Genomic DNA, 14,890 nt, shown 5'->3' with positions numbered 1-14,890 from the left:
AAGTTTTACCTTGGAGCAACAACTGGCTGCATGTTTTAATTCCCTTGTGCCTAGCACAAACTGCACAATGCTCCATGATAGGGCATCCTTTCATCACCAAGAGAAATGCATGCACCTTCTTCCACCCGAAGCTACCATGACGGTACAATGAGCATCCTTGCAACAAAGCACTCCTATTGAGCAGCTTGGTACTATGAAAATAGTTATGTTTTCTTTCTTAAGGGCAAATATTCCCTTATTATAATAGGGTTTGACAGCTTTCTGTTAATGTTCAACCAGTGAGCTGGGAGGAGGTAGTTTTAGATCTAGGAAGTAACAGCTATGCTATCTTCAGGCCAACAGACATATAGGTGGCAGGCCATGTGACAGAAACCTTGCGCACCCTATGACAGTCAGGCTGAAGACAGCTCTGCTTTGGCTAAAAACAGGTTGCATTACAGAAAAGAAGAAAGCCCAACCTGCTACAAATAGTATTCACAAAGAGATTAACTAGAATACAGAAACATAGAAATCTTACATTAGCCTCCTCTTTTCCAAAAGAAAGCTTTTGGGGAAGTTGGTTAGTATTTAGACAGGTTGTAATACATACCTATATTAGAATTATCAAGAGAATTAATCAATTTAAAAAGTCACCTTGCACCTTAATGCTTGACTTATACGAACAACGATCTTTAGAACAAGCAGTACTGAGAGTAGTCAGCAACTTTGAAAGCAGCTGGCAACTTACAGGCAGATTTTTAAGGTAAAGAACACAGGAAGTAAAATGCAAGTCCTATACCAGTCCTATTCATCTCAATATCACAGGAGAGACAAAAAACTATGACAACTTGCTCCACATCTAATATGCCTCTTAAAGAGCCTCAGCTTCTTGGTTAATTCAGAGTTTCGCTGTGTGTTTCTTCTGCCTCAAGAGCACATGTGGCCATCCTCAAGACTATACGGTACGGGTGCTGCAAGCCTGTACTTCAGCGGCACGGACAGCTATCCGGCTCTACTCATCTCTCAGGGGGGAAAATAAACAAAGAAACTTACTTTAACTTCTGTTTTTCTTAATCGACTTTCAGAACCGAGAACCCGAGAACTTGGAAAGAGGAACAAGCATCAGCCACATACTAATCAGTACCTAAAGAGGGGTTTGGTCCGATTTTAGAATAAACGGCGGAGACACATGATCCAATTAGATTCTAATTATGTAAGCAGCAGGCAAGAGTATTTGCACAGGCACTGATTACAGCTATTAGAGTCTAAAGTCGCCGGCCGGAGAGGCTCTGCTTCCTCTTCGCCGTCCCGACCGCACCGCCGCGGGGTTCGTTTTTAACCTCCCCCTTTCACAGCTCTCCTGACAAACAATAGGAGACGCTGGCCTGAAAACCCCGTCTCCAAACCGTGCCCCCCTCCGGCGGACGCGAGCCTGAAAGAGCCGCCGCTCTCCCCAAAGTGATGATTCATTACCCGTCCCACCGCGGGGCCGGGAGCCGGGGAAGGAACCCCCCGCCCGCCCGGGCCCCCAGCCCCGCAGCAGCGCTACAGGCAGCTAACCCCCGCCGCGTCGCGCCCGCCCCGCGGGCTGGCCCTTACCTCCGAACAGGTGCGGCGAGAGGTGAGCGGGCAGCGAGCCGATCACTAGCCGGGGCCCGCCGGACGAGCCGCCGCCGCCGCCGCCGCCCCCCGCGGGCCGCTCCCGGCCGCCCTCCTCCGGGGTGCTGTTGACCGAGTCCTGCGAGCCGTAGGGGCCGCTGCTGTGGGGGATGTTGAAGGCGGACTGCGCGGCGCGGGCGCCGGAGGCGCTGGCCCCCCCTAAGGACCTGCTGCGGGGGGCCGACCCCGCGGCACCCCCCGCCGCCGCCGCCGCCGCTCCTCCTGCCGCCGTCGCGCCGCCGGGAGCGGCATGAGGCGCCGCCGCCAGGTGCGCGTACCGCCCGGCAGCGCCCGCCGAGCGCCCGCCGGTCCCGTTAGCGCCGCCGCCGCCGCCGCTGCTGGAGGAAGGTAAATCCCCGCCCGAGTACGCCCGGGTGCGGCCATTGGCGGCGGTGGGGCTGCTCTGCTTCGCGCCCATGGTCCCGCCGCCGCCTGGCGCTGCCCGGTGCCCTTCGCCGCCGCCTTTCCCGCGGCGCCCGGGGGTGGTGGGGAGTCCGGCCCCGGCGGGGGCGATCCGAGGCGCGGGTCGCGCCGGGGAGGGGGGAGAGGGCGCGCCGGGGGAGGGTAACGGGTCGCTCGGTGGGTCGGTGTCGAGAGAGGAGAGCCGCCCGCCGGGATCCGGCTCAGCTGGCGGCCCCGGCGCGGCCGCTGCTCGCGGGTCTGGGGCGCCACCATGAGCTGCTCGGGACGGTGCTGGCTCCCGCCGCGCGGCCGCTCGGCCCCGCCGCTGCTGCTGCTGCCGCCGCCGCCGCTGCTGCCATGCCCGCCGCCGCCGCGCCCGCCGCCGCCGCCATCCTCCTCCGCCGCTGAGCCCTCTGGGGGGCAACGGCGGCAGCAGCGCCGCCGAGGCCGCTCGCTCGCCCGCGGCGCGCCGTGCCTGTGCCGAGGGAGGCGGGAGGGGGCGGGCGCCCCGGCGCAGCCGCTCCTCTACCGTGTCGCCATACTGGGGGCGGCACCCGCGGGCGGGATGGGGAGCGGTTACGGCGGCAGGGGCCGCCGCCTCTCCTTCCCCCCCCGCCCCGCCTGGCGGGGGACCGGCCCCCGGCGGCGCGGCGCGGCGCAGCGCAGCGCAGCGCCACGGGCCGGGCCCGCCGCCGCGCCCCGCCTCCTGCCCCTCTCCTCACGCAAGGTGCGGGGCAGCACCAGGTGGGCGGGCGCTGGGCCAGGCTGCCCCCGGGGCCGCCAGCGCTCGCTCCCCTCGGAAGGGCGAGTCCCGGAGCGCGGGGCCGAGGCGAGAACCTGCCGGGGGCCGGGACGCGCGGCGGGGTGTCGCGGCTGCCTGCTCGCCTGGAGGGGAAGCCCGCGGGGTGCCGGAGCGGCCGCCCCGACGAGGAAGGAGTCAAAAGCCCAACTGCCGCCGGCAGCGGGCGAGCCGTGGGGTTTGCGGGCCGGGCGCGCGGGGCGGCCGTTGAGGGCGGCCGTTGGCGAGGGCGGCCGTTGGCGGTGCCCGCGCGCCGTCCCCGTCCCCCCTCCCCCCCGCCCCTTCCTCGGGGCCGCGGCCAGTGTCGGGTCCCGCCAGGTGAGGGAGAGGGGCGGCTGCAGCGGGAGGCGGCCCGGCGCAGCGGGCAGGACCGGGGTGACTGACTGAGCGCGGGGCGCTGCCCGCCAAGGCGGCGGGTGCCCTCCTGCCGCGCCGCTTCTCGGTTCGCCTTGCCGCTTCGGCAAAGCGCCCGTATGCCCGACCTCCGCGCCCCAGGCTCCGCCGGCCGGGCGCGGCTCCCGGCTGCTCGGCTGGGCCGCGCTCCGGCCGAGGGGCGAAGGGCCCAGCCCGCCGCTCCCCGAGCCCGGGTTTGGCGGGGCGGTTGGCGTAAGGGCCGCTGTCCCCTCCCGTCGGCAGCTTTCCCGGGTAGGGGACTTCGAACCCGGGCGGTTTGCTCTGAGTCTCGGCTCTCGCGGTATATGCAGGGGAGAGGCTGAACAGGAAGGGTGAACATCTCTTGTATCCTTGGTTCACAGGCGGTATAGGAAAATCCTGTAGCCCTCAGCCTCTCACTTGGAGAAAACCTCCCGTTATTATTGATGAGAGCTTTACGCAAGGATTGACTAACAGCCGAAAATCTTGGCCCTGTGAACGATACCGATGCGGGTAACGGGCTCGATTTGCTCCTGACAAAACGATCAGAGACGTAAAATTATTTTGTTCTTTGCATGTATGTGATATTGAACGTCAGGTACGTTGAATTTATATGAACGTGATAAACTGCTTGTTTTTATGGATTATCATCTGCTCTAAAATAAGGTTTGTCACCGTGAAACAGTGCTCCACGCCATCTTGGGACTCTCCATCATACCGTCTAGGTAGGGACTCCAACTACATTCATGCCTGTGTCACAGTAGCATAGTACCCAAGCTATTTTACAATTAATACAATAAAGCAGATCAAAACTTTAAGTAATATACAAAGTATTAGGTAACATTTGTACTATACATATTCAATGTACTTGTAATTATTACCTGTACATTATTATATCCGTATGTAATGTACAAATGTAACGTGTACATGTATGGTATCTTTGATGCTCATCCTCAGATGTGAATAGGTGCGAAGGCCTCCCTTTCCCCCCTCCTTTTACTGTCTCTGTTACAACTGCACGCGGCCATTTTCTGGCATCAGTGTAGTTCACAGTTCAATTAGCAAGAAGAGGTACCATAGCTGGGGATGGCAGAGGAGGTTACCAGCCCTAACTCTTTGTTCTGACGTTGCTTTTCTGGATACAGAATTAGCAAGAAGAGGTACCATAGCTGGGGATGGCAGAGGAGGTTACCAGCCCTAACTCTTTGTTCCGATGTTGCTTTTCTGGATAGCTGAGACACTGTGAATAGCCTGAACCCCATTTAGAGGATGCTGCTGTAAACTATTGCCAGTTTCAGTAAGAGGCAGTGATTCCCCAGCTGTCTTATGAATAGCTTGGTCTTTTGTGTGCTGGGTGCTGGGTAGACAGCTGGGGTCAATAATCTGCCGTCCCAAGCTATTCCATCGCCACTTGTGAATTATAAGCTGCGGTCTCTGCTACCAGTGGTAGATACCCTGAGGTAGATCAAACACGAGCACTTTCTAGTTCAGTTTCCTACAGAAAGAAAATCAGTGTGAATATGCTGTCTGCTCTACCACTGGTTACTTTTGAAACCTTTGGCCAGCTTCAGCGAAATCTCTCAGACACTAACAGTAGAGAAAATAAGCAGTTGTGTAGAAGAGAGAGATCCTATTAATGTTCCCACAGAAGGGAAAGCTACTGTAGGAATTCCTATCTTGCCAGATTCCAAGAATCTGCATGGGCAAAGGATGTTGCAAACATGACTCATAATTTCTGCTGCTCACAGAATGCCTCTGGCATGTTCAGCCCTATCGGAGCAGGTTTAGAGGACAGCATGCTCAGAGTTTTATGGAGTTTTTAAAATTTCCACTACCAAGTACTAGTGGAGCTGGTCAGCTGCTAGAATAAACAGCATTTTGAAAATAGTACACCATTACACAGTACCTTAGTACTTTCTGTAATTTCTTTGCAGTGGATCTAAGACTTGAGCAGTATTAAATACAGATTATATTTGACTGTGAATCAGCTTTTATTCAATTTAGGATTAAATGATAAAGTCTATGGGGGAAAAAAAGAAGCCCTCAAAACATCCAAGCAGTTACTCAGTCTTACAATCAGAAAATTACCTTTAACAGCATAGAATATTTCACAGAAAAGAAGTCACAACAACGGGACAGCCTGTGTTCCCTTCTCAGAGAGTGTGGCAACGTGCTTTTCTTTTTTCTTTTTGGGGGGGGCTTCAGTTTTTGTTTTGCGTCTAGGGCATATATTTGCAGCTCTCACTATCGCATATGAGTCTAAACACCTCAAAGAACACCTACATCTTCAAAAAAGCAATGTGACATGCTTCTGAGCCAGCTTTCTCCCCTCCATTCCTCCCAGTCCCTCTTAAAAATGGTTGATTAGAAATTTTTCTACATATGGAAGTTTGCTTTATATAGCCAACAGTACAATTAGGTTTTCAAGCTAACATTTCTTCTAACAAATGACTGTCTACTAGCCGTTAAGTCTTGTAGAGGCAAGTAGCTGGCACTGTAACCTCCACCCGTTTGTTCATTAATACACTCCAGAAGTAGTTTGCATAAAAATTTCAATTTCCTACCCAGCATAACCAGTGACAAGAGGAAACAGTGCAGAGAGAAAGTAGAACATTTTGCTGCTGACCATATTTCCACAAATCTCAGGGACTCAGTGGAAAGCAGATAGTTATATAAAAACTGACTTCTGTAGGCCTATATGGGTGAATGCTGTTATTATTCCTGTAGAAACATATCTAGGGAATCTTACTCGTACTTAAATAAGCACAAAATAGGAACTACTAGCCTTCTTGTTCCTTGTCCAGGATAGTGGAAAAAAATTTGGTTTAGACAGGCAAATATACTCACTGTTCTTTGTTACAAGCTGCATACCTCCACTTCAGTTCTGGTTACACTACCTTGTCTATCAGCAAGTGAAAATAATGAACTTGTTTCTTGACAAGTTTCCTTGAAAATATCAGGTGGCAGGCGTGCCCTAGGCATACAAAATTAGCTGCAAATTCATAATATTACATGTTTTGGAAAATGTGTGCTGATAAATGGAACAGGGGTCTGAATTTTGCTCAACAGTGAGCTATGCAGACAGATCATCCTCCCTCTCCCCTCTTGCCTCCTTCTTTGGTGGCTTTTACAAGGACACTGAAACAAGGTTTCAAGCAAGGTTTCATTTCTGACAAAAGCATCTGACCCTGAACTAATAAAGCCAGCCAGAGGTTTATGTTGTGTTCAGATCTGGTCAGGCACTCCTTTCTAAAGGAGAAGGGTTTAAAAAGTAACGCACACACTCATAACATACAGCTTAATTTTACAAAAGCGAGTGTGGGCTCCAGAGAGGGTTTGGGCAACTAGCTTTTCTGAGCGGATACCAAACTAGAGGTGCACGTTGTGGTTGGAAGAGATCAATGCAGTTTTTACATTTCAGCTGTTTAAAATAAATAGTGCTGCACACCGCTTCTTCACAGATACTGAAAATAGAGACTTATGAAGTGTTCAGTTGCTTTCTCTATGAGAAAGAAAAACATAACTGGTTTATTCCTCTAAAATCAGATCTTTAAAATGTACATGCCTTACACCTGCAGCTAGAGCAAGCCATCCAGCAGACAAGACTGCTGTATGTTCACATGTGTAAGCTAAGGGAAATAGGTCCCGTATTATCTCTGTCAGTGTCACAACAAATTATACATAAATGTGTTGTAGGCATCTTTTTAGATACATGTTGGTATCAGTGTATCTCCAGCTGGTAACTGGTATTTTGAGAGGTGTAGGAGACCCTCTTATCCAGTATCTTAGATTTTTATTTGCATTGAATAACTCTTTGTACATATTGACTTTAATCTGATGAAGATTTACGCATATGCTTACAGTGATGTATGAAAAACAGTCCTGCAACATGTTGTGATCTGTCTTCATGGAATAAAAAAAATAAGCAGCTCATAAAGCTCGAGGTTTGGGTCCTAAAATTATTCTGGAAATGTGTGGTGATGCTTACAAAGATAAGGAAGTTTATCCTTGCTTTATAAAAGTTCTGTTTAAAACCATCTATCTTTTGTTTGATGCTTATGCTTTTCTGAAGTTTCTATCACACTGTAAACAGTATGCTGTATTTTGTACACTGGAGTTACCCATAGAGAAAACTGGTGTTCACAGAAAAGGTAACACAGTCTTAAAAATAAACTGACATTTTGGCTGGACTTATTGATTGACCATTTTGTACAGGAAGAAATATTTGGAAATAAGTTACTTGAAGAAATGGCAATTTGTGCTGTGCACTCCATTACCACATGCTATAAAGTAGTACTGTTAGAAATATACTTTAGTCTAACAATTTTAATAGAAAAGAGTATTCACCGTAATGATTTCTAAGCTGTTCTACATGCACAGTTGTATTATCGTAGCCACTGAGTACCTTTGTAGGTAACCAGATGCAACACCAAATGCCATTGATATAAATTTGCCATTTTAGTGCATAACCAGGCCAGTGTCATTACTGGTTCTCCAATACACTGTGTTGGTTTTACTTGGTGTTTTTTTTGTTATCAGCTTTGCATGAATTATCCCATTGTGTAGCTTCCTGACCTTTCATGCAGCTACAGCCCCCCCAGTGCTATCTTTCTTCAGAAGCTACTGTGCAGACCATTTTTGTTATATTCTCAAGGAACAACAGAAGGCAAGCAGTTGCTTAGACTATGCCCATATCTACACTAAAGGCGTTTGCACCAATTCATAAATGAAGTGACATCAATACGTGTTTGTCTGGGCAAGGCGTGGTATACAGATCTGTGGGTATGGGAGTCCGGGGTAGATGAGTTGACATATACAGGTCCCATCCAGCTAATTTTTCTGTGTCTGTGATTTCTAAGAAGAGGGGGTGGCCAACAAACTAGCACATGGGAAGTATGTTTACTCGCTGTTGTTTTCAGATCTCATATATCAGCACCCAGCAATGCCAGCTGAATGTGGGTTCAAGAGCTGGGGGACGACTGTTGATCACCTCATCTCCCTTTACTTCTGCAGAGGGAAATAACGATAGTCTTTCAAGGTATATTCCTGAATTACAGTTTTGCCTTGCAATGTAGGGTGTGAGATCACAAAACCCTTCTGCACCTAGAGAGGCAGCTGGCTTTACAGAGAGCCTTATCTGAACAATTCATGATAGTTAATAAAGAAGGCACTTAAAGTCTTGACACAGCGAATATTACACAGGTAAATCAGTCTTCAGAAGCTGATTGCAGAGAAGCTCTTTTACAGGATACACCTTTCATTAGCAGTACTAATTCCTTGAATGCTAGACATCCATAGAAAGAGGTGAGTAAATGGAAAACAGTATTACAGAAACAACAACAAGGTGAAATATGTAGGAATGACAGCAGGTGGTAGAGCCATGTGACTTTAGATTTGCCAAGTACAGGTTCTGTATTATCTGCCAAATATTACCTTAACTTCTCAGAACCCAGGAGAAAAAATACGTTTGTCCTTATTTTTGCACAGTATTTGCTAATATTTTCAGTTGATAGTTTTAAGCACTATTCTTTTAATATTCTATAGCCTCCTACTTACAGTCTGCTACTGGTAAGCCTAATAATGAGAAACAAAACCACACTAGGTAGTTACTCATAGGGCTTTTAAGCACAGCTGCTTGGGCAATCACGCACGTGTTGCAGTGGCTTCATGCAACAGAAGTCAAAGGGACAGTAACAACCTTAAAATATAATAAAAGCAAGGCTTAATAGTGTATGTATCAGGGTAATACTTTATTAACTAATGCATAGTGAAGAATACAAAAACATGTAACTGGATTTTTCTGAAGGCCTAGATCACAGCTGCAACTATACCAAGTCGGGAGGAATGTCAGAGCGCTCCACTTCGCGTTCTCTGCCAGAAGCACTTTCTGCCTCGGCTTCTGTGCATCACGCCTGGTGTAAACCAAGCACGAGGGTGGTGTAAAAGGCTCCATCTGTCGTGTTGGCTCAGATCCACTTGACAGAAGCCGGAACCCATGTAAGTAAGAGATGAGAAATCAGAACTGTGAACCCGCTTCCTCCTCTCCCCACTCATCTCTTCCCCAGTCTGTACTTCTCCAGGAGCAAGAGGAGCAGTGTCTCGTTCTAGATTGCTGCTTGCAAAATGAGGGGAGTTGGGGTCCTTCATGCATCTTCCTCAGCCCTCCCATAACAGCACAGGGACCACTCACGATTTAGACTCGGGGACTTAAATTTCTTAAAGAAACAAAATGTTTTCCAAAGAGTGATAGAAACCAGTCATTTCACCGCTTCAGAAAGCCAGCATACACTTCCTAGCTGGTTGCTCTGCCCCAAGCCGGGTTCAGTTCAGTACTTAGAAAATGCTAGGCAAATAATAAATCAGGTTCAAATTAGAACAGTCCTTGTAACAGTCTAGTGTAGCAAACCATTTCTAGATGATGCTGTAGCAAACCATTTCTAGATGATGCAATGTCTTTCTAGACATTAGGAATGCTAAGACTCAGTCTTGTCAGTAGGTTCTTATCGAGGTGAGTACTGTTAGTTACAGGATTAACCATCCCTGTGGAGCACCTGTGCAATGCTACCTTAGCAGGGTCACAACTTACCAAGATAATCCGGAACCATTTCTTTTTCTCTATTATTTTCTAAACAAAGCTTTTCCTCTGGAGTCATGGTAGCTCATCTTTAACTCAGACATAATATGATCACAAAATGGATAGGGCCCTTTTACAGCCATATTAATCCCAGTCAAGGACAGAATGCAGCTCTACACTTTCCACATGGACTTTGAACAGTAAAGAAAAGACCTGTTTTGTAGGAAGCACATCATGAGGCTGGAGAGACTTGGTTTCATTCTGGATGGCAATTCTTCTCTTGTTAAAGGCAAAATACAGAGCAATCTGGTATTGCAAGTCCACACTGACATCTAGTGCTGAAAAAATTGCACTAGCCAGTGAGGAAACAAAGAAAAAAGTGTTGGACTGGAATGAAAATAAAAAAATATAGCAAAGCACCCCTCCTCCTTTATGAAGGCAACTGGCAGTTTGTGGATCTCTCTGGTGGGTAGGAGGTGCTCTGGCTCCATGAACTTGGGTGCTGTGGGGGCATCCCTTGGAGAACTGCACGGGGTACCGGGTCTGACAGTCAAATACTCAGCGTAGCAACCCCTGGCTGCCCCTGAAAACTGGTCTTCAGGACACGAGGAATCTTGAGTTGTGACTTATTTTAAGTTTGGTTTGTAGCCACCATTAACTGTAGGACTTGGTCCAGAGCAGCATAACTAGTAGAGCACTGCTGCCAATGGCCCAGTAATCTTGATTTTACAAGCGAAGACTTCAAAAGAATGAAATGTTCTCACCTTCCAATGTGAGAAGAGAATTCCCTGGTACATCAGAAAGATTCCCTCTCTAAGCTTTTCTTAGGGAAAGGGGTCATTTGTTTAGCAGTGGCTTTTAATTTAGCAGTAGCTTTTAGTTGTTAATGTTCTCTTACCTCCCATTTTGATAAAAAACATTCTCATTTTTCCACACACACAAAAATTTGCACTTTGTAATATTTTACTGTGCCTTTAAGGGCAGGCAAAGACTGTAAAACAAAATATTTGTGATTTTTCATTGTAATTTCTACTTTCCATGGGGAAGTAAAAAAAAATAATAATGTACAGAATAATGAGTGTTTTTCAGTGTCTTAGCTGCCAGCACACTTCCTTCCCTGTCACCAGGGAAATGGTGAGATTAAAACCATGTGCTCTGTGTGCTTCAGAAGTGAGATATGCATGTCAGTGTTGTATAAATCATCAAAGGAGATGAGCAAAAGGACAGATCCAAAGCCACCGAGATCAATGGACTTTTTTTTTCCCATTGAATCCCAGGAGTTTTGGATCAGGTCCCGGTGGATGTCAGAGCTCTGCCAGCCCCACTGAGAAACTGTAGTCCAAATGCTGGCCTGCTGTTTGGCAAGTCGCAACCGTAAGGTTAAGCAGAGTTTGGCAGATGCATACTCCATGGAGGGAATCCTGGTGTTGGCGAGAGGGATTTCACAGCAGGACCCAGCACTTCTTGTTTCTCTGCATGGAGGCAAAGCAGGTCCGAACCTACCAGCTGTTGCTACCTGTGAGGACATCCTCTTCCTCCAGAAACTCTGTGCTGTGCACTGGGGCACGTCAGCAAGCTGTATCTCCTACCATTTGGTACTACCGGGGAATAGCTCTTACCTCTTCCTCTTTCACAGCACAGCAAGCAACAAATGGCAGGATTTAGCCCTTAGTGCCTTGCGAGTGTGAAAGCCTCAGAAGAAAATGTGGCTTTCGTCCTGTCCGTAGTACCCTTCCTCCCCTTATAGTCAGAAAGCCCAAGTACTCAGGTATAATTTCTTCATTTAATTTTTGCAGTTCTTTATTTTTCTGAACAATAATGACATAGAAGTAAGCGTGTTGTCACATCTAGGCTGTAATTTTTCCCCCCCATCTCTTGTAATCAACAACCATATGCAGATTTTAAAAACGTTTCAGACTCTCATGTCTGGGCTGGACAGATTGGGACGTACAGGGAGGATTGGCAGGCCCAATTAGACAATAAGTAGCATAAGTAGCTGTCAAAAAATAAGGCTAGAGCAGGAGAAAGCATGTGGCATCTCTCACTAGATAAGCTAGAATGATTGGCATACTCAGTCAGAATCACTCATTTCCTGATTTAATGGAGGCTTAAGACAAATTGTCTCACAGCTGAGACCATGCAAATCAATCATTAAAATGTAGGGTTAGAGTCTGATGTCAGTTTAAATTCCATTAATATCAGTGGAATTGCACCAAATTTATCCACCCATATTTATAGGGTGCAAAATTTGACCCATAATTATTATTAGAAGCAAAAGCATGCAAAACTGTATCACATGTCTAGAATTTTCTTGAAATAAAAAGTAATAGAATAGTAAACCCAAAAAAATAGAATAGATTAGAGTAGAATAGAAAAACAAGGAAAAGGAAAAGGAGAAGGAAAAGAAGGGGAAAAGGAGAGGAAGGGGACAAAGGAAAGAAGAAAGGAAAAGGGAAAGAAAATGAAAGACTGAAAGAAATGGCAAGAAAAGAATGCAGGGATTTGGGAAAATTCCCCGATGAAATTTAAAAACATGGGAAAAAAAATTCCAAATGTATAGTGATAACATTGAATTAAAATCAATTCAACATTGGTGTGATCATATCATGTTCCTGTCCCTCCTTTTCTTTTCAACTTTCAAGAGGACCCAAAGGACATGCAATCTGGTGGTAGCGAATTATTCAGGAAGGTACCACTATCATTTCAAAGGTGACTAGTTTGCAGAATGTATTTGGTGCAGTGATCGAACATCCACTATGAATATATTCAGCTGACATGAGTTCCCAAGCCTTTAGGAATGTTGCAGAGAGTATTAAAATCAATGATTTTTCAGTACAGTACTAGGCAATAATGGATATAATCCCAACCAAGAGCACTGACTTGCTTTGTGCAGAACATGATCTACTTTAATGAAATTTCAAATGTATTTTGGGAGCAGGAAGTTAGGTTGAATGGTAATAATTTAGTGTTCTGCACTTAAGATTAAATTGCCCACTTGATCCTTTGTCTTGTGTTTAGGAGTGCGGTTCAGTGAAGGGAAGGCTCCTGTTCATACAAACAGCATGAGTCAGGGCTACTTTTCAGCAAGGGCTGCGGGACCACAACCCAAGTCAGAGAGCCTCTGTGGGGACTTTAAGTTACTCAATGACTCAGGACTTTTTGTCAAATTCCTGAGTTGGGGTGAAGGCGTAACTTTTGTAAAGCGGTAGACTGGGTTTACAAACAATTGCTGCCCATGAGACAGGAATGACAGAGTTTTGGCAGTGTGCGCATGCATGCAGCAGCAGATTAAGCTGGGGCGGCTGACACAACTACCAACCTTGCCTGATCATGCTGCCCTTATCTTAGAGACTGGCATCCTTCCCTGGAGCTGACAGAGGGATACAGACAGCTTGACCTGTTAGAGTAAATCAAAAAATATGTCAATCAAGAACAGTGGCAGTTCAGGAGCTGCTGCGTGGCCCTTCAACCCCCTCCCCTGCAAGGCTAGGAGGAGGGGTGGAGCAGCCCTGCTTTAATCTATTGCCACATCTGAATTAATATCCGGATACTTCGGAATTTGGCTATGAACAGCTTCTAATTCAAGCTGGCTGTCCTCAGCGACAAAGAAAATTGTAAATGCATGACAACAGTTATGGAGTGCAGTGTTTTAGACAATGACAGCGGAGGAAAATAATGCTTTAGAAAATTCACAGATACATAAAACCTGAACTGAAAAAACTGAAGAGCCTTTTTTTCTTGCAGCTCCCTCCTTATATTTTGAGTAATTCTCCTTGCCTTTATCTGAAAACGGTTCTTTCCAGAAACGTTTCAGACTTCATACTTCATTTAAAATTGTATTTGATGATTTGATGCTCTGTCTGAAAAAATTACAACGCAGTTTTCATCAGCTGTAACTCACCTGGTCTGATGTGCATCTACTAATAGCGCTCAAAACAGGTCTTTGATTCAGGTCCCTATTTGCAAGGGAGACTGAAGGAAAGAAATCTTAATGCACTTCCATTTTTACGAAGGACATTTTGCAAAGGGAAGAGAAAAAGTAAAACTGAATAAGGATGCTAAAAACTATTTTAAAAGTGTCCTTAAGTCCAAAATTATTTACCTGAAGAATTCTTTCCCAGTGGAAAAAAACGCAATGCTTGGAGAGCAGCAGCGTAGGTCAGAAGGAAACTTGTCCTTGTTTTTCAGCTATCTGGCTTGATTATTTGAGCAACTTATAAGTCACTTTGTCTCTTTTTTATTCAGTTCCTCCCTTTCTACTCTCTACCTCTTTATCATTTTGTCAGGATAAAACACATTACAAATTGCAAGAAGCTCAAACAGTAAGTAAAAGGAAGTTAAAAAGCACAGAAGGTCAATACATTTTATACTAGATCCCTACGATAAGAACAACCGTGGAAATACAGAACTTTTACAGAAGTCATGGTATCCAAGTTATGCAAATGCCAGTCACAAAAAAAATTGCCCCTGATGCTAGCCTACTAAGCAGAGCCATGAAGCACAGAACATGCAATAAATATTTCTGCAAAAATACCCTGTAAGTTTACATACAGCAGGGTATATCTTAAAAAATTAGTCATGGGAATACTTCATCATGTAGAGAGATTGCAGTGGCTAGAGAAGCCACTTTTGAATTCACCTGGGGATTTATAGATATGACCTATACTGGAATATAATAAATGAATATTTTGTCAATCAGCAACTGACATAAAATAAATGCATTTACTATTAATGCTGCTGACACAATTAATCACAAAATCCCAGGAATCAGATGCTACAGCACCTATTTTTCATTAACATCACTGTGCGGTGCATATTAGGGCTTTCTCAGGTAGGAAATTAATTCTTATTAAAATTTCTTGTAGGCATCAAAACTGAAGTAATGATACATGAACAAGCTGGGAATCCAGAGGCAAATTGGGGGGGGGTGTGGGGTGTGTATAAAACAGCTGCTTAATAATCAGTAGGGGGAAACTCATGAGAAAGGAGGAATATGCCAGATGGAAACAGCTTTGCCTGTTGCCTGAATAGAGCCTTTCACCCTATTTTAGAGAGGTAGGGTGAAACATTGTCAAGGCTGATCAGTCCCGCAGACAGACAGTAAA

General features: G+C 46.4%; 2 protein-coding genes across 2 annotated transcripts in view; both read right to left on the bottom strand.

Annotated features, from left to right (window-relative positions):
- Positions 1-2,624, bottom strand: part of ZNRF2 (zinc and ring finger 2) — a 64,493-nt gene extending 61,869 nt beyond the window's left edge. Inside the window, exon 1 of the mRNA XM_069770351.1 lies at positions 1,579-2,624. Coding sequence (XP_069626452.1) covers positions 1,579-2,056 — 478 coding nt within the window. The 5' untranslated portion in view covers positions 2,057-2,624. The remainder of the gene's footprint in view (positions 1-1,578) is intronic.
- The window catches only part of EAF1 (ELL associated factor 1), a 172,655-nt gene that overhangs the window by 61,869 nt on the left and 95,896 nt on the right, over positions 1-14,890 (bottom strand). The gene's annotated exons all lie outside the window — the stretch shown is intronic.

Source organism: Haliaeetus albicilla, chromosome 2 (assembly GCF_947461875.1).
Source record: "Haliaeetus albicilla chromosome 2, bHalAlb1.1, whole genome shotgun sequence".
Lineage (NCBI taxonomy): Eukaryota > Metazoa > Chordata > Aves > Accipitriformes > Accipitridae > Haliaeetus > Haliaeetus albicilla.
Note: the sequence above shows the minus strand (reverse complement) of the source record. Positions and strands in the feature narration are given on the sequence as shown.